At 49.7% G+C, this 19,980-nt stretch overlaps 2 protein-coding genes across 4 annotated transcripts in view; one reads left to right on the top strand and one right to left on the bottom strand.

Moving 5' to 3' along the window:
• Positions 1 to 1,573: 1,573 nt before the first annotated feature.
• On the bottom strand, positions 1,574 to 16,091 carry wdr81 (WD repeat domain 81). 3 transcript variants are annotated; one of them, XR_002839034.2, is made up of 13 exons: positions 15,869 to 16,091; positions 14,457 to 14,955; positions 10,226 to 13,785; positions 9,365 to 9,472; positions 8,553 to 8,746; positions 8,106 to 8,287; positions 7,738 to 7,903; positions 7,270 to 7,435; positions 5,958 to 6,851; positions 5,285 to 5,430; positions 4,808 to 4,990; positions 2,720 to 3,115; positions 1,574 to 2,143 (listed from the first exon to the last, which is right to left on the bottom strand). XR_002839034.2 is itself a non-coding variant. In XM_023818068.2 (12 exons), exons 2-12 carry the CDS (start codon positions 14,813 to 14,815, stop codon positions 2,789 to 2,791), a joined length of 6,285 nt encoding a protein of 2,094 aa, XP_023673836.2. In that variant the 5' UTR covers positions 14,816 to 14,955; positions 15,869 to 16,091; the 3' UTR covers positions 1,574 to 2,788. The 3 variants fall into 3 exon arrangements, 2 of the variants coding, with proteins under 2 accessions (XP_023673836.2, XP_023673837.2); XM_023818068.2 differs by having other exon boundaries at positions 1,574 to 3,115; XM_023818069.2 differs by having other exon boundaries at positions 1,574 to 3,115; positions 15,927 to 16,091.
• The window catches only part of LOC111847145 (Na(+)/citrate cotransporter-like), an 18,342-nt gene continuing 13,293 nt past the window's right edge, over positions 14,932 to 19,980 (top strand). Inside the window, exon 1 of the mRNA XM_023818070.2 lies at positions 14,932 to 14,969. The gene's annotated coding sequence lies outside the window, so the exon portion shown is untranslated. The remainder of the gene's footprint in view (positions 14,970 to 19,980) is intronic.

Genomic DNA, 19,980 nt, shown 5'->3' with positions numbered 1-19,980 from the left:
TGGCTGCCTGTACGGGACACGGAGCGGCAACGCCCCTCAGTCTGGGTGCCTGTACGGGACATGGAGCGGCGATGCCCCTCAGTCTGGGTGCCTGTACAGGACATGGTGGGGGGATGCCCATCAGTCTGGGTGCCTGTACGGAACATGGCGGGGGGATGCCCCTTGGTTTGGATCCAGTTGGGAACAGTTGCTCCTGTATTACTTAGCAAGGAAGAAACTATATTCAGATTGTATTCAGAGAAGGGCGAGAACAGCCATGTCAAGCAGCAGTGGTTACAGAGCTTGCATTTTGTGTGTTACCATTTAGGCAGTATACTGGCTGGTTTTGCGTGCTACTTTATTTTGTTTATGTGTACTGGTTTATTTCGCTAAGACGCCTTTATGTGTTTTCCTGTGCTTGGATCAGTCAGGACGACGACAGAATTCCTGCCTGAATCAGGCATTACTCCGCATCCCTCACCGACATGTGTGACAGAACCTGATGGCAGAACGTTTGAAACACTAAAATCCAAAGCAGAAATGCGTACAGGAAACAAGTGGATGATAAGAAGGGTGAAACTGTGAATCCCCAGCGGGACGTTTGTGTGAAACGGCAAGTGGCACAGACTGCATGACCAGTCCTGTCAATACAGAGAACAAGGCAGGTTTGAAATATTTGCATAAGCAATATTTTATTAAATGTGTTAATAAATAAAATAAGTTTTTCATTAGGTTATTTCTTTCATTAAAATGCACCAATGGAATATATAACAAGATAATGAAGGTAACAGATGTGTTGCTGTTAAATGGAGTACTACTCCCTACGCACGGGGGCCTGGGGGGGGGGGGGGGGGGGGTCCATGATGAGGGTATTTACAAAAGCCAAAGAGATGGGTTTGTATATAAATTTGTGACCATGTAAACAATCTTTCCTTATGGACATGATTCCACAAAGAGGGGATGTAATTATTCTGGAAGCAGCTGGAAGGACGGCATTTGGGCATGAGAGGTGGCATGGGGACCCATAAAGACAAAACCAGGGGCTCAGCACGGGCTTTGAGACGACTGTCCAGGAGAACCGCAAATCTGAGGAGGACCGACACAAGCCCACAATCCTGAAGCCTCAGGTCCTCCTACACTAATCGCTGACTAATGCTGGGAACTCGGTGAGGTTCTCCAGTAAATCCGCCAACCATTAGTGTAATTAACCAGCTTAGCCCTTGGCTGGAACAAAGGATGCCGCTCCTCAGGACTGGAGTCCATCAGCAGTGATGTAGGCCTTCCGGGACACACACACGGCATGTGTAATGGATGCTACAGCACACAACCTCAAAACCGCTCTTTTCTTCACCACAACCCAGAGAGAATCATCCGATATCGGATCACAGTCCACTGGCTGCAGCCACCCAAACACTGGTGCTTAAGTCTTTCACTTCACCCAGCTCACTCCCCCCCCCCCCACCCTAACAGACAGATAATTCAACAAAATGAGAATAAATGACAAAGGGAGGAGCTAATGTAAGGCCACACCCATACAAACAAGCCTGTGTTGACCCACAGCTTCTATGAGGAAGGACACTTTCTGAAGAAACAGTGACTCGATAGAGAAATACATTGAATAGATCAGATACATGGTGTTAGAATACAGACTGCACAAGAACGATGAATGGTGAACTGAAAAGGAAGTTCATTGTTAACTAAAAATCAAAATGGTTTCCAACCAGTTACAGTCTGGTAGAACCAGAGTTTGGCCACAACATGTCTTTTCTCAAAGCAAAGGAACAGGACAGCTTGGTAACAAACTGGTGAGCACAGTGATGTTTAAATCAGACTTTCAAAGGTTTTAGGGAAAAGCTACTCCAGAGTCACATTAAAATCATTAATCACCAATAAAATCACCAGCTCTTCTTCACCTTGGATCCTTGCAGATGGAGAAAAAAAAAAATCAGAATATTGAAAAAGTCAACAGATTCTGTGGGTTTTACATTATGACCAAAAGCCGTAGATGAAGATGGGATGCTGAGAATCACTGTGTGCTTGGGCCAGCCCTCCGCTAGGCGCTACACGGCCACGAGCCCACGAGGCTCCTCATGGGCCGGGAGGCGGCTGCAGGCTGTTCTGCTGGCCCAGAATGCACTTGTGCTGTAGCTCCACCTCCACCGGACTGAAAGACGCAAAAATGCAGCGACATATTCCAGTAGAGAACAATATACAGAGTCACTACAAACCCTAATAAAATGGGCAGGGTAATTGACCTGTATCTGTAGAAACAAGCATCCATATTCGCATCTTAAAATATATTTATATCAAGGAATACTGCATAGTTACTGTGGGCTTTGGGTGCACGATGATTCGGCAGGATGTAGATGAGGATTGTGTTTTTTGGTGTCTTTATGTATCTATTAGGAAAGTGTAAACACTTTGTGAAAAACAGCTCAACTTCAGCTTCCTGAGCAGCCTGACTGACCTAATTTTGTGAAATATTAAGACTCAAAAAAGAACAAGGCCCATGACAGGAAGTGACTACTCTGCATCAGCAGCTGTGAGATCCAGAGTTAAAATATGGGAGAGAAGAGTGTAATCAGGCATTTAGTTATTCTGTGCACCGATCTGTGCTCATGTGACCAACATTCTCATTTGGTCACAGACTATTGGCTGAGGAACTTGGTCCTTTCTAGACGAGGTCTAAGCAGCTACATGAGAAGGCCTCATCTCCCCATCTTCGAAAGTAGGTGGTCACCTTGTTTCCCATCAGCAGGTCAGTCTGGAACGAAAGTCACCAGAACATTCCAGAACAAGAGCCTGCGGATTAGGCCAGGAGTCTGATGGCGCCGTTTTCAGAGCCCAGAAGCAGGAGTCGCTTGGTGGGTAGCACAGCCAAGCTGGTGAGGGTTCCACGGAAGTTTTCCGAGCTCAGCTTGGTGCTGCTCACGGGCCCCGCAGAGATATCTGTCATGGAGTACACCCCGATCTTGTTGGACACCGTGCCCGTCACAATCTCGGCCCCGTAAAGGTCGAAGGCGTGTATGGGCTCAGAGGCGGATTTGTAGTGGTGCAGCGGTTTGTGTTCCAGATCCTTCCACACTGTCAGCGTGTGATCTGTGGAGGAGCTGAGCACCAGGTTACCTTCTGTAGCCTGGGAAGGAGGGATGGGGGGAGATAGAGGGAGGGAGAAAAGGACAAGAGAAGGTGTGTGGGGGGGGGGGGGGCATGAAACCAAACATATTCAGTAGCCTTAAATCCCCTCAAGCTACATGTAATTCTGTGGTGTTAAGGTCAACTGTCCCATGTGGCCATATTGGAAGGACAATGTATAGGAAAACAATCACACTTAATAGAAAAATACAAGCTGAAATTATGGGTGTGAGTCAGGAGCTCAATGGTTAGCAGTGACGCAACTCCAGGTTCTCCTGTAGGAAACACACAGGAGAACTGGCATCTCTGTATCTCCATATAGTGTGTGTGTCCGTGTATGTCCGTCCGTCTGTGGATGTGTGTCTATATCTCAATATATGTACTTGACCGTACTTGTGTTTTCGTGTACCCGTTTTACGTCATCTTGCATTGCCAAAGACCAGTTCCAATCCTCAAGAACAGAAGGACAAATAATGGTAAAAATCCCCAGATGTCGGTCTTGCCCCGCCCCAAATGTCAAGGACACATCGCTTGCAATCCATGCCAAACGAGATCAATCTCATGATTCATTGCACCCCAAATTTGTTCTTGGTCTTACCAAGACCACGAGTGCGATCTTTGTGTTCCTGGTATTGAGAAACGCCCTGCGTGTGTGTGTGCGTGTTCACGCCTCACACTTCCTGGCACACAGTCACCCTGTACTGGGTGCAAAATTACGGACAATGGACGAATGTAAGCAAACTACCAAGCTGCTGCTGAGGGTGGGAGAGCAGAACGGCAGGCACAGGAGGGCCAGCGCACAGAGGCCGCTGTAATGAGTAACCGCTGTCCATATTTACTCGACCTCATGCCTTCAGCGGCGCAGACATCATCCTTGACCTGGCCCACAGGTTTCAGATAAACTGGGGGCGTCAGATGATCCCAAAGGCTCAACTCTTGGATTTTAAACGTGGATGGATGTGGGTAGAACAAGCAGTTAGGATAAAAATCCAAGAGTCCCAATGGGGGAAGCTTCCGGAAGAGTCATACTACTACCAGTCAGCAAGGATGCTGTCAAAGGTGGACTTGCTGGGGGGGGTGGGGGGGGGGGCGGGGTCTTACGCAAGGCATACATATCCCTGCAAAACTCCCTCTGACAGATTACAACTTCCAATAAGCCAAAGTTTATCTAAGGGGCAGGCAGCAGTACCACAGACCCACTGTAAATTTTTACAGTCAGCAAGTTTTCAGGCTGATTATCCTATCAAAAGTGCCCATGTTATATGTCTGACATCACAGGGAGGCCTGAGGGGAACTTAACCAGTCCTTAACCATTCTTAAACTAGTAAAATTTCTAAGCTTGGAATGAGAAAGCTGCCTGCCACCATCACAGCAAACAACCCGGGAAATGTTACGCAAGGGCCCCCTGCTAATCGTGTTCTGGCATGTTCCGGAAAGAGCAGCTCAGCTAAATGAGCCTCAAAGTGGGGAGGGTTTGCTGACGGCTGTGTAGTCCAGGCCAGGATGAGGGCGACAAGATAGGTATTTCAATGTTAAAATGCAGCCTGAGTCTGCCCCCCCAGGGCTGCTCTGCAGAGGTGAGGGCCCTGGACAGACTCCTGATGTCAGAGGTGTCAGGTGATTTTTCACATAAGATACCCTCAGTGCTCTGAGGGAGCGCACGGTGACGCACGGCGCCCTCTGCTGTCCTCACCCTCATCTGCAGGATGTCCCCCTCGTGTGCTGGCCAGCCACGTAGCACCAGGCCTGTCCGGGCGTCCAGCAGCACGATGAAGCCGGAGGAAAAGCCAGCCGCCACGGTGCGCCCGCCAGGACTCACGGCCAGGTAGCGGATCAGCCCGGCGCCAACACTGCTGTAGGCTAAGCGGAACTCGTGCTGGGGGAACAGTGACATCGAGCAGGCGTAGCTCATTACATTATGTGCCTTTTTAAATTTAACAAAATTTTTATTTTTTAATCATAACGGTCCTTCCATTAAAGTTTCTTTAAACTTCTGATAAATCATTAAAAAATATTTACCTGGTCTGAGTGCTGCTGTACTTTAGAACCCCCCCAGAAGTGTAGCTCAGAGATAATTACTGATGTCAAATATCTCCAGAAACAATTCCTTCAGAGACTTGGCGCAGTGAATGGGACTGGAGCTCTCAGCGAGCGGACGGACAGATGGTACCTGCAAGCCCGGTTTGCGCGGGTCGATGAACCGGAGCACGGAGTCGGCGCTGCCAAACACGACACTGCAGTGCGGGGCGGGCATGGTGGTCACTGCCGTGATGGGGTTCTTCCCATCCAGAGCATCGTAGAACCGGATCTGCTTGCCTGTGGACAGGTCGGGTCGGAAGGGAAAAAAACAAACTGAGTACAAAACACAACCAGCAGGTGGCGTGGCTGTTAATGCTCGTAAACCTGAAGGTTGTCAGTTCGAGTCCCAAAAAAACTTGGCTGCAAACAAAAACATCCAGCTTAAAGCTTTTCCTGGACAAAGGAATTTGGATCCCATAATCTCTTAGTAAAAAAATGAACAGTTTCCATTTACCACTGAGGTGTGTTTATCTGATTATGATATTTACCTGGTCTGAGTAGGCTAAGCGGAACTCGTGCTGGGGGAACAGTGACATCGAGCAGGCGTAGCTCATTACATTATGTGCCTTTTTAAATTTAACAAAATTTTTTTGTTTTGTTTTGAATGCACGGCCTTGAAACTACCAGTGTGTTAACTACTACTCCATCTGCTGGCCATAACATACACAGGCTGTACATAACGAAAACACAAGGTGTTTTTAAATAAGGAGCAACAAAATGCGCACACACAGGGCCCGCCCTCCAGTGCCCTCCCCAGTGCCCACCTGTGAACTGGTCCCACAGGTGCACGGTGCCATCGCAACTCACAACCTCCTGCAGCGCCTCCAGCTGGCCGACGTAGAACACGGACTTGCGGTGCTCCGCGTAGGTGAGCCGCGGCTCTGTCTCCCGCGTGCCGTCACCGCGGTTGTACAGTGGCCACAGGCGCACCGTCTTGTCCTTGCTGCCCGACAGGAAGTAGTCCTCGCCGGCGAGCGGCGCCAGGCACTTGGTGGTACCTGAGTGGCCCAGGAAGCTCTGCAGGCGGATCTGGTGGAAGTGGAAGTGCGGATCCTGCTGGCTGAGGCCGATCTCATATTGCCAGTGAGCCAGCCAGTTGCCCTGGAGGGCGCGGCCACTGCGCGCAAGGTCCTGCTTCAATGCACTGTCTTCGGGGGCTGGACCCAGCACCCAGGACGAAGAGGAGGCAGGGGAGGAGGCCGAGGAGGAGAAGGAGAAGGATGGCCCGGTGCAGGCGGAGCTCGCGACGGCCGAGGCGAGGTGACCGGGGTTCTGGCGCCCCCAGGTGTCCAGAGAGGAGATGCCAGGACTGCCAACGGACTCCGAGTCCCGCGGTACCTGGATCCGGTTCCCCACCAGGTGGCTGCCAAAGGTGCCTGACTCAGGGATGATGTCGCCATTGCCACTCACGGGGGTGGAAGTAGAGGGGGGGGCCGGGAATGGACTGCGTCCGAATCGGCCGCCGAGGCCCGGGGACAAGCCCACGGAGCAGGATGGGGAGGACGAGGAGGAGGAAGGCAGTGGGGCCGGCAGATCCGGCTTGTAGCCCGCCCCCGTGGTGGTATCCGGGCTCCCCGGACTGACGCGCTCCTGGTACGGCTGAGCCAAGCTCCACACCAGCTCGTGGTTTGGCACCAGCTTGCGGATCGCCCCATCGCCTGAGGGAGTGAGGACAGGCTCCTGCTAGTATTAATTGGCAGAAAAATGCTAATACAATGATGCACACACTGATATATAGAAAAGGCAGACAAACATTCCAGCTGATCGAGTGAAATAGTAATAATACTATTATTTCACTCTCATTATACCAGTAACTGCTCAAATGGGGAGTTTAATGGTAATGTTGGGAGAAATGGGTGTATTCTCTCCTGTTCTGTATATCACAAACTGGGTTAATGTACCGGTTATGTTAAACCAGGCCATGACCGACAGGATTAGGCAATCCCCCTTGTATCTCCCATTGTAAATAAAATGGCTTCAGTCTGGACTGTTTGGGCGGTAGCAAAGCATGGCTGCTTTGATATCGATCCCCAAACTGACTCGTGTAACGCGGGATCAACACGCCGGAGACCTCACCAATGAGGCAGTAGAACGGGACATAGGCAGCATAGGCCATCGCTGGGCTGAACACGGCCTGCAGCTCCTCCAGCACTGCCAGCTCGAAAGTGACCTCCGAGCCACCTGGCGAGCGCAGGTCTACCACAGCGCCCTCGCCAGCCTCGCGGTGGGCAGCCACGTCAGCCTGCGCCGGGGCAAAGGTCACATGGTGTTTCAAAGGTGGGAGGTTCAACGGTGCAGAAAGCTGCATGCAGTGACACTGATGCCACATACTGCGAACCGCAGACAGGCTACAGGGTAGTGCCCGAGCATGGGAGGCCTGCAGCTACAGGCGTTCCCCCAGGCACCGAAGGCCTGCAGCAACGGGACTGTGCCCAAGCACAGAAGGCCTGCAGCAACGGGACTGTGCCCAAGCACCGAAAGCCTGTAGCTACGGGGCAGTGCCCAGGCACAGAAGGCCTGCAGCTACAGAAAGTTGGGTGCTACCTGTGTCCGCAGCTCATGCAGGAGGGAGAAGACACGAAAGAAGCGGCTGAGGGTGTCAGCCATGTGCTGCTGCACCATCTCCCGGCCGATGCGCAGGCAGATGAGAGCCACGAGGCCGAGGGTCTTCAAGCAGACGGCCGACCGCGTTTGCACGCCGCTGGGGAACCTGGGGGATGAACCATGCATAGAGCTAGCAGCTAATTAACGTCGCTCAAATCAAGAAGATTAAGTGAGCATCTCTCCCGGTGCCATGTGGTGGGGGTCAGGGGGGAGAGACTGTCAGATGGGGGTGGGGGGGTCAGAGAGGCCATCAGTTGGGGGGGGGGTGGAGGCCGTCATGTGGAGGGGCAGGTTAATGGAGGCCATACCCCATCTTGGGAGAGGTGAGCAAGTCGAGCAGCGGCAACAGCACATCCTGGTTGATCTTCATCAGCATGTCCATCAGCGTGGTGTCAGACAGGAACACCACGATCTTCTGGGTGAGCAGCACCGCGGCCAGCAGGCCGGCCTCTTTCCGCGTGTTCAGGCGGGATGCTGAGGGCGGGGACACCTGGGAGGAGGACGAAGGTCAAAGCAGTGCGAGGGAAGGCTCATTCCTCTTTTTGACACCCAATTTTGGGGAAAATGAAACTGTTCTCTCATCTTTGAAGTACAAAGGTGTTTATGACAGCATATGTTTTTGCACACTAATTTGACAGATGATGTCTCACATTAACATGCAGCGCTGATTATCCAGGGACAGCAGATGGCTTATGGGAGGCAGCAGGCCTGTGAGCAGGGGTGTTATGTTTGAGGGCCGTAGGCAGGCCTCCTACCAGGTAGCCGATGTAGGGCAGATACTGGTACGTGAGCACAGGCTCCCCGTACAGGTGGGCGATGTAGAGGAGCAGATCGAGCACAGGCCCAGCCGTCTGGTCCCCCATGACGGGCCGCTTCTCATACACGCTGCCCATGCTCTCCGGGAAGCAATCGTCCGACTCGCTGGGCAGGAACTGGTGTTGGTTTGGACCTTGGGGAGGACGGTGACATACGCATGCATCTCAGTGGCCAGACTGGCGACCTAAACACCGCTTCATTACTGCTATGTAGCATACGTGCTAGTTGAGCGACTCAAACATTAGCACCAACCGATGGAGGTTGTACCTTAGCACCACCTACCAATTTACACATTACCTCAGCTTAGTCAAGGAGCCCCTACATTAACAGCTCTCAGCTACATGCACATTAGAACATAAATTTACAAATGAGGGGAGGCCATTCAGCCCATCAAGTTCATTTGGGAAGAACTTAACTAATAGCCCAGCGTTGCTAAAATCATATCTAGCTCTGATTTAAAGGAACACAGGGTTTTAGCTTGCACTACGCTAGCAAGAAAACTATTCTTAAAGTGCTTTCTCATATCCAGTTTAAAATGTTCTCCTGCTAATTTCCACCTATGGCCACCAGTTCTAGTTTTTAAACTAATATTGAAATAACTATTCAGTTGAACAGCATCCAGACCTGTTAGAATCGTGTAGATACCTGGATCATGTCCCCCCTTAGTTTCTTTTGCTCGAGACTGAATTAGCAGCACTGCTAAAATTAGCATGTTAATTAGCAATATAGCGCGCGCATTAGCGATACTCACCGATGTAGCAGTTGGTGAGAAGCCGAAGCAGAGTTCGGGCCACATACCGGGACGTCACAGTCGGCCCCAACTTGGCCACCAGCCAGCGGACAGTCTTACAAACAGTGTCTGCAGAGAGTGGACAAAAAGAAAGCTCTGGAAGGCTGTGGAAGCACACTCATTTGCTCAGGGGAGCTAATTTTTAGGTGCTTTGAGTTCTGACTGAAACCTTCCTGTACTCTGACCCCACAATTAGTGCAGCTTTACCAGCTCTGGCTGCCAAAGCGGTTTTACTGCTTCTTAATTCTGATGGTTTCGCTAATCGGTGCAGCGCTAAAACTGAATGGATGTAATATAAGCTTACAAAATAAAAAAAAAAACAAAACAAAAAACACTGCATTTAAGTAAATGTATTATCTACCGAAAAGAACAAAAAGAATAAGAATCAAAATCCCCAGGCGATATGGACTCAACCCACATTTCAAAATTAGAAATTATAATTAGTGGATAAAACTAATTCCTTATATAAAAATATAAGGAAGACATTTAATACAAAGTGTGGCTTAAAATGAGCCCTGAATTTCATGCTGACCTGGAAAATTATCACCCAAGAGGGTAAAAAAATTGAAGGTCAAAGTGTAAGAAAGTAACCTAAAACCTGATCAGTAACAGAAATACAGAATATTAACACAGTTCTGACTGCACTGATATCTTCTTCAGGTCTTTTAACATGTAGTTCTGACATCAGGCAGGGTCCGGAGAATCAGTATGCTATAGATTATTAAAATTTCATGTTGAAAATTAAGCCGTAATGTTCTCAGACTGCTAATGGACTGCAAATGCTATGAGGTTGTTACTTTTCCTGCAGACAAGCAGACTCACCCAGCAGGATCTTGTGCTCCTTCTCCTCAGAGTCCTCAGAGGGGTCATGCTCCTCCTCTTCCTCCACTAGGTCTTTCTCAGGCTCCCCCTGCTCCATCCCATCTGCAGCTTCTCCCTCCAAGGTGGCCACGGTGGCCTCCGACTCCTCTGTGCAGCCCGACAGTGTCAGTTCCAGGCTGGGAACGCTGGCCGGTTGTTCTTCTTTGCCCTCATCGGCCTCCTCGTCTTCCTCCAGTTCCCCGGCATCCTCGCCCTCGCTGGCCTGCTTCAGGTCCTGGCTGCTGTCTGCAGATTTCAGGCTAGCGTGATCCCGGCTGGAGTCGGCATCGCCTGCAGATGCTTCGCTTGAGCTGCTCTTGTCGCTCTGCTTGCCAACGCTCAAGGACTCCTGGTCCGGGTCCCGGCCCACAGAATTCTGGTGCTGCCGTTTTGCCGAAAGCGTTGAACCCGCTGGGCCATTGTTGACATAGAATCCATCCTGGAAGTCCTCATTTTCAGACAAGAAGACTTGGTCGTTGAGGCTAATCCCTGAAGAGTAGTCCACCAGACCTGCATCTCCCACTCCCACAGCACCACTAGTGCTTCCACCAACCCCAGCCTTCCCAGTCACAGACCCTGATGACAAACCACCCTCCACACCTTCATAATCCTCATCGTCCTCCTCCTCCTCCCCCAGGGTTCCCGGGCCCCCGCTCCGGGACTTGCGGCCCTCCCTTTCGCCACCCGTCTCGGTGCTGCAGCTTTCGAAGCCGATCAGGATCTGTAGGACATGGGGCAGCAGGGAGGTGAGGAAGGGCTGCAGGCCGAGGCGCACAATGAGCTGGAGTATGAAGCAGTCGGTGTAGAGGTAGAAGCGGCCGCGCAGGCAGTGGGGGTTCTCGTACACGCCCACAAGGGGCTTCAGCAGGTACTTGGCAGCGTTGCGTGGACCCAGAGCCCGGGCGATGGGCTCGAACAGGTACCAGGCCGCATAGACTGCAGTGGACTCCTCCAGCATGAGCGTTAGCACAAACGGAAGCAGGATCTCCAGACCTTCTGCTGTGATCTCACCCTGGAGCAGGGTCTCCAGCTGCTGCCAGAGGTGGAAGACAATGTCGCGGCCCTGACTGCCACCAGCGGAGCCCATCTTGTCATGGTAAGAGAAAATGAAGCGGTGTAGAGGAGGGAAGTAGGCAGGGAAAGGCAATGGGGACAACACAGGGTTGAGCAACTGTGAGGGGCTTGGAGGGGGAAGACCCTCAAAGACAGGATCATATTTGAAGAGTAGGGGGTATGGAGGTGGAAGCTGTGACTCCCATGGGCTAAGCGGCACAGAGTGCTTGTGGAGGTTCAACAGTGTTTCAAGGGCATGGTGCAGGGCCAGGGGTATATCCCGAAGGCTGGGCGTGCAATGCTTCATCACCGCCTGGAAGCGGTCGCACAAGGGGGCATCAGATTTCATGCAGCGGAGCTTTGGAGTCAAGAAGATCTCTGCAATCAGGATACCCAGAGCCTGCATGTCTCTCTGGAAAAGGTTGATGAGGCAGGGATGGCCAACATCTGGATCCTCCCTCTGGGACTCCTGAACTTGGGCTTGCAGACCCTTAACTATAAAGATATTCAGCTTCTCTAGTTCTTCCAGGGGCTGCAAGGGGTTGAATCCATCTGGCAAGCTAATCTTGAAGTCCTCAGTACTGGTCACAGCAACATGCTGCCCCTCAATATACCTCCTGTTCAAACCACTGGCTTTTGGCAACAAGGAACTCCTCAGGCCAGACCCCGAAATGCTGGGAACACCAGGAGGCCCCTCCCCAGGGTAGGTGACCGGGGACTGAGACAAGGGCACAGCCTGAAGCTCCCCAATCAACCTTCCACCAGTGGCACTGGATGAAGTTACTGGGATTGCAGTGCTGGCTGGGGTGGCACCAAGAGAGTCCAGAGCCTCGGTACCCTGCTCAAGATCTTCATCCCGGTCAACTACTGTCCAACCACTAGACTCGCATCCAGTTGCTTCAGGGACTGTTCCATCCACTCCATCTGACAAAGCTTCCAGGAATGGGTTGTCCCAAGAAGAATAGGGGGTGAAGGCCAAGCCCAAGTGTGGAGGCTCAGGTGGTGCATACTGATAAGGGGCAAGGCGGGGTGGGTGAGGCTGGTCAAACAGCTGTACCACCCCATAGCTGGTCAGATGGGTATGGTTATCCACCAGATGGAGACAAACGTTCTTAGCCTTGACGGCTTCCTTTCCCGAGAGCTTGTAGCCAAATGTGAGGTCAATCCAGTGGTGCAGGTGCTGGGAAACCTCTGGGCTCTCCAAGAGCTGACAATGCACCTCCACAAATTCCTCACAGGAGCTGCACCATGGTGGTACTTCCAGATCTGGCATGTCTGGGTGGATGGAACGGAATATGGAGGGGTCCGTGTAGAATTCAGGAATGCACTCATCCGGGGTCCAGCTCTGCATGCGCTCCATGCTGGCGGGATACTCATTCGGCTCCCACTGTGAGCGAACATGACTACACAGCACAGCCTTGGGCGTCTGTCGGGCCTTGTAGACATAGTATGTGATGTCTGACAATACATCAGAGATGTGGTGTGGCACATGTAGGTGGTCTGGCTGTCCTGAGCTCCCAGAACCAATGGCTCCACCAATCTCTCCACCAAAATTGCTCCCCCCACTCCCACTGGCAACTGCTGCAGCAAGGGCCTCTTTGGTCATCTCATAGGTAAAGTCTAGCTGCTTGTCACCTTTGTTCAACCGGAACTTGGACCGTCTGAGGTCACGGAAGCGCCCCCCGGGAACAGTGAAATCTACCACCCAGGGCAAAACAGGGTGGTAGTTTGGGTCTCCCTCACGCCTTCCCGCTAGCTTGTTGAGCTCCATCAAGTACTGGAAGTTACTGACTTGCCCATGGACCCAATTCATGACCAGTGAACTCAGCCTGTCCAAGCAGCCCTTGCAAGCCTGTCCATGGTTTGCATCATTCACCCTCTCAGTGCTATCCCTCTGCTGGCCTGTTGCTGGTCCCCTTGTGACACAGCTAACCGGCCTCCTACACTCACTCCAATCCTCGTAGTGTGCCAGGCTAATCTTGAGGCGGCTGCAGAGCTGCTCGTCTACAGCTATGTCGTGCAGGGAGAGCTTACCACAGGCCAGCCCTGATGCCTGGCAAGCACGCATTGCCATCAACAGCTGGTACAGCACAAAGAGAACCTTTGCGTGACTGTTTGCCAGCTTGGCTGGGCTGTAGGTGACAATGTCATGGAGCGAGTACTGGGTGTATGGCAGCACCACGTACAGAACCTCTGCCGATTCCAGCAGCCCTTCTGCAGGGAGCACATTGGGACAGAGGCGGTCCGTTTGGCCCCCGGATGTTGGGGCATTGGCCGGAAAAGGGCCATCCTTCTCTTTCTCCCTGGCTGGAGACAGAGAGGGTGAGACCCTATCTGTGGACACGAAGGGACAGCAGAAGAGGGTCTGCAGAGCCTGGCGCACAGAGTCCAGCGCTGCCACCCGTGTGTGAGCAGCGACGCCGGCGTACGGCTGCACATGGGTGCGGTATGCTTCCCGCCATAAGTTCCTGTGGAGGCAGGAAACAGGGTCTCTGACTATGCACCATCAAAATGAACAATATCAATGATTTAACTATCTCTCTCACACACACACACATTATATAATATAATATTATATATATATATATATATTACACACACACACACACTCATCATACTACAACTTTTTTGCTGCTTGACACAAAAGATAAAACTTGCCCTGTTCTCCAATTTTCATGACAAATCAACAAGAGAAGTCCGTCTCGTATAACATTATTTACACTGATCTAAGTTCCTGCATACACAGAGTTTTCTGCTAGTGAGTGACATGCAGGCTCTGACACAGCATGTCATGCACATGCAATTCTCACATCACAAGGACCACAACTGGGGTGAGATGAGGCTTTTTCCATACTTCCAGACATTAAGTTCCCAGAGTTTAAGTTTTGCTAAACCATCTTTATTGTGGCATAGGAAACGAAACTTAGCAAGCTTTGCAATTTTAATGATAGTTCTTTTTCAAGGTTATATATCATATGCTGAAAAATCAGTTAAATGTTTATGGCCACTGCTTTAGCACGACCTCTGCATGCGCTCTTCGAGCCAATCACACACACACACACGCCGTGTAATTAGAAATATACAAGCCAGCTTGCTCACACTGTACTTCTGCTTTCGCAGTATGGCCAGTGCGGAATACCTGAAGTTACGCTGCGACACCTCCTGCATGAGCCTGCAGAAGGAGTCCTGGGAGAAGGCCTCGCCCAGGGACCCAGGGTCCACGGCCAGCCGGTATTCCAGCCGGCTCTTCCTGAGGCCCTGGATGCAGACCCGGGTCCAGCCAAGAGGCAGCTTCGCCTGGGAACGCTGGAGGACGGTGCGCACATCTACCTCCCCGGCAGCGTCGTAGCGGGCGCAACGCGTCACCTTCCGGTCCCGCAGGGCCGACACCCAGCGGATGGGCACCAAAGCCACCAGCTCCTCGGGACGCGGACCGGGCCCCATCTGCCGGCAGTCGACGCCCAGGTCCCTCTCTACGGCTGCTGGCAGCCACTCCATGCCCTCGCTTCTCAGGGAGGAGCTGGTCGGGTGAGAGCAACTCGCCTCCAGGAGAGCTCCAGACTGAGGGACCCTTAGACCGCCATGAGGGTGCAGGGAAGACACAGTGACAGCGGGACTGCAGCTGCGTGGACGGTGTGCTGTGGCAACAAAAGTAAAAACTCAAATTAATAACCCTAAACCTCACCATACATTCTTTCTTTCAAACTAGTTTGTTTATGAATTTACTAATGCGATTTGTGTTCAGAAACACTCAAATCTGGGGTTTAGACATTATAATTTTGAGATAAAAATGTTGTTTACCACATGATTAGCGGCTTGCATGACCCCCCACACACACTTGGCCATTCAGTGAAAGTGAAAGGTACAATACCGCAATTACACCACTGTCTAACGACACAGGAAATTCAGCCAGTATCTGAACTACGATGTGACGGCCATAATTTTGCACTGAACGCAATACTTTGTTTCCTTTCTACATTAAGGGCTCCACCCTTATGGTCTAGGAAATCATAAGGGGAAATACGGTAGACGGCTCGATATTGTTGACAGGGAGGAAAATATGCTTGTTAGCCTCATGACTCAATCTTAAAGTGAACGTGCCACGAAGCTCACATGCTTAAAAACCTAAACCTAATCAACGCCACACAGATGATGCCGAATTAAACCGAGCTCAGCACTGATCAGGTATCTGAAGTTTAGTCACCGTACAGTTACGCCACTTCTCAAAACCTTACTTTAAATGGAGAAAACTTTAACCGAGCCAACTTATTGTTATTGCTATTGGATTGCCACGATTGGAAATAGGTACCTCCTTACTTAACACGCATAAAAAGAGCGGCTATGCTTAATTACGCCTGTAACTGCAAATTCTTTGGTATCTGTATCTTGCACTGAAGCAGACGAGGTTTGTCTATACCAGCAAAACAACAATGAGACCCAGCAAGGCGGTATGAGCGGTTGTCACGGGTCTAACAGCACTTCCCCGTTTCGGCATGCAGGACCCTAAGCGCATGTAGTTAGCCTGACGGCGGGCTAATAAGTAGCGCCTACCTCTCGCTACGGTGCCGCGTCGCCCGCAGATCTTACGCGCCGCCGGTTCCCATGATACCTCGGACGGGCTTTCTGTCCGATCCCCCGAGCGCCGAGGCTGCAGCTCCTAGATGAAAGCGCCTTACTGGGTACTGTTCAAGTGCGGGACAGGCGTCCAGCCGCGTTTCGCTGCGAGGCTGCGGCGGTCGCTCTGTTGATAGGAGCCATGTTGTTACGTCGGGGATCTCACGTGACACACGAGAAGCGCCCCCCCGCAGCGCCAGCTTCTCCGCCTCATGTGACCCAGCCGTGGCATTCAGCTGCGGTCATCACAAATCAGGGGCGCATTTTGCCTACTGCTCGCTCCTGGTCACTTTATTAAAAGCTCCCCCCCCCTTGCAACATTTCGAGGAGCTGAGCACCTTTCATCTGTGCCATGATGTGCTATTATGTGTCACATGTAAAACCTCCTTATGTCAAGCAAGTTATTCAAATGATTATTTAAATACTAAGAATAAACTAAACAAATTAACATATTTAAATAGACCAAATGTTTTAAGTGTTTGATCGCCATTACACTAGGGCTAAGATTCACCGCTGTCTAGAGTCAGGGGAATTCAAGTTTTTTTTATATATATATACTGGCATCTGGGGTTAAAATACTCGGGACTGTATCGGACCTAAGGATGCTCATGGTGCACCGTCAAAACAGTTAATGATGCGACTGCCCTGATTAAAAAAATTAGCACCGGATAAAACTCGTTATCCATCGTTTCTAACTTTGCATTAGTAAAATCCGATTTATTAATGTAGAATAGTGAGTCAAATCATTTTGCTTTATTAATTTCATATTATTTATTTAGCTCACGACTGGTGTTATTATAATGTTTTCAGGAGTCACCATGCTTCCAGACCACAGGAGGGTCTTTTACCGCGAACCTGCTTGTATTTGCAATCTGTTGCGTGTAAAACAAGCTCGATCTCTTATGTATCTGTTTGAGAAGCTTAAAATGGCTCTTCCGACTTTTGTGGGAGTAAAACTTAGTCGTCTGCATGTTTACATGTTGAAGCATGTTTGGTAATGATCCGGAAGAAGTTTATTTGGTTCATTTAAAAGATTTTGATAAAAAATATAGTATATGTTCATCGGTTTTCAAAACTATAGATACAAGTCGTGGTGCTCGATATGGTAAAGTTAACGAACAGCCAGTTATTTTGGGGCAGCAATTTAAACGCTCGTGGAAAAGTGCTGGGCATGGTAAGTTTTTAATCCGGGATTCGAACCAGTAACCTTTAAATCACAAGGCTGTTTCCCCTAACCATTAGGCCGCTGGTAATGCAATAGTATTCATTGGTTAAATATTACTTGCTATAATTTTGTTGAATTTGCCCATGTTTTATGGCGTCAACATTGAAAACTTTAATTTGTGACAGTGCGCAAAAGCAAGCTATCTTGTCTGTGAAAGGAGAATCGGCAACTCGTCCTTATGTTTACGGGAAAGGGAGGAAGAGTTTAATAAAGTCAAGAGTTTGTTTTTTTGCTTTGCTATTAATAATTTAAGTAAAAATGTGTTTTTTTAAGATTTAGGCCTACAAGTTAGTCTTTTGAATTATTTTACTGTTTAAGTCATATTCACCATCACCCACCTCTCCAATCATATTGCACTCCCCACCGGGTCAGAGCACTTGAAGTCAGACTGTCACCGCAGGTACTGCCGCTGTCCCGGGCCTGGCCTGCACCTCCCTCACCACGCCACATCACATCACCAACATATCAAAATTCAATGCAGACTGTCCCGACAGGAAGGTCTCGGGCCTGGCCTGCACCTCCCTCACCACGCCACATCACATCACCAACATACCAAAACACAACGCAGACTGTCCTGACAGGAGGGTCCGACCTGCAACTCCCTCACCATGCCACATCACATCACCAACATACCAAAACTCAATGCAGACTGTCCCAACAGGAGGGTCCCAGGCTTGGCCTACACCTCCCTCAACATGCCACATCATAACATCAACATACCATAACACAACGTAGACTGTCCCATCGGGAAGGTCCCAGCCCTGACCTGCAACTCCCTCACCATGCCACATCACATCACCAACATACCAAAACTCAATGCAGACTGTCCTAACAGGAGGGTCCCAAGCTTATCCTACACCTCCCTCAACATGCCACATCATAACATCAACATACCATAACACAACGTAGACTGTCCCATCGGGAAGGTCCCGGGCCTGGCCTGCCCTGTCCACTGGAGATATTGAGCAGGAAGCAGCGCACGGCCAGGGTTACATAAATATTTAATTATTACTCGAAGCCCTATGTCTTTATTATTCAGAAATGTGACCAATAATTTCTGACCAATAATTTTATATTTAGATTGATTCCCCTTATGTTTCTCAAGCGCACTCTCTCATCTCCAGTTCTCCACAGTCAAAATCCATTGGTATCTCATAAATTGTATCAACTTCTTCTATGGGACGTAATTAATGTTGATCTATAATGATATTTGGCATATTCCTAACTCCTTCTTGCATTTATGTGTGGAGGGGTTGTATTGTACAAACCGGTTTTAAGGAAGTTTGGGTCAGATACAATTGCTCAATTCATGGCAAATAAATTTCGGTTTCTTAATAGACTACTGTTGGATAGATCGTGTTTACTTCAAAGCGTAGAACATTAGCATCAGCCAATTCTTGCCATAATAGGCCTATAGGCTAATTTACTATTGTTATTTACAAACAAAATAGGCTATATGAAGTCGATTAAAAATAAATTGTGTATTGATTCTTTAAAGGTCATAAAATGTTCCCCAACAGGTGTAAGGTCGAACATGATTCAATGTTGTTTTAACATATTGACAAAAAGTGCCGTAGTTAGGCTTATACACTCACCTAAAGGATTATTAGGAACACCATACTAATACGGTGTTTGACCCCCTTTCGCCTTCAGAACTGCCTTAATTCTACGTGGCATTGATTCAACAAGGTGCTGAAAGCATTCTTTAGAAATGTTGGCCCATATTGATAGGATAGCATCTTGCAGTTGATGGAGATTTGTGGGATGCACATCCAGGGCACGAAGCTCCCGTTCCACCACATCCCAAAGATGCTCTATAGGGTTGAGATCTGGTGACTGTGGGGGCCATTGTAGTACAGTGAACTCATTGTCATGTTCAAGAAACCAATTTGAAATGATTCGAGCTTTGTGACATGGTGCATTATCCTGCTGGAAGTAGCTATCAGAGGATGGGTACATGGTGGTCATAAAGGGATGGACATGGTCAGAAACAATGCTCAGGTAGGCCGTGGCATTTAAACAATGCCCAATTGGCACTAAGGGGCCTAAAGTGTGCCAAGAAAATATCCCCCACACCATTACACCACCACCACCACCAGCCTGCACAGTGGTAACAAGGCATGATGGATCCATGTTCTCATTCTGTTTACGCCAAATTCTGACTCTACCATTTGAATGTCTCAACAGAAATGGAGACTCATCAGACCAGGCAACATTTTTCCAGTCTTCAACTGTCCAATTTTGGTGAGCTCGTGCAAATTGTAGCCTCTTTTTCCTATTTGTAGTGGAGATGAGTGGTACCCGGTGGGGTCTTCTGCTGTTGTAGCCCATCCGCCTCAAGGTTGTGCGTGTTGTGGCTTCACAAATGCTTTGCTGCATACCTGTACCTCGGTTGTAACGAGTGGTTATTTCAGTCAAAGTTGCTCTTCTATCAGCTTGAATCAGTCGGCCTCTTCTCCTCTGACCTCTAGCATCAACAAGGCATTTTCGCCCACAGGACTGCCGCATACTGGATGTTTTTCCCTTTGCACACCATTCTTTGTAAACCCTAGAAATGGTTGTGCGTGAAAATCCCAGTAACTGAGCAGATTGTGAAATACTCAGACCGGCCCGTCTGGCACCAACAACCATGCCACGCTCAAAATTGCTTAAATCACCTTTCTTTCCCATTCTGACATTCAGTTTGGAGTTCAGGAGATTGTCTTGACCAGGACCACACCCCTAAATGCATTGAAACAACTGCCATGTGATTGGTTGATTAGATAATTGCATTAATGAGAAATTGAACAGGTGTTCCTAATAATCCTTTAGGCGAGTGTATATC

The sequence above is a fragment of the Paramormyrops kingsleyae genome, chromosome 17 (assembly GCF_048594095.1).
Source record: "Paramormyrops kingsleyae isolate MSU_618 chromosome 17, PKINGS_0.4, whole genome shotgun sequence".
NCBI lineage: Eukaryota > Metazoa > Chordata > Actinopteri > Osteoglossiformes > Mormyridae > Paramormyrops > Paramormyrops kingsleyae.
Note: the sequence above shows the minus strand (reverse complement) of the source record. Positions and strands in the feature narration are given on the sequence as shown.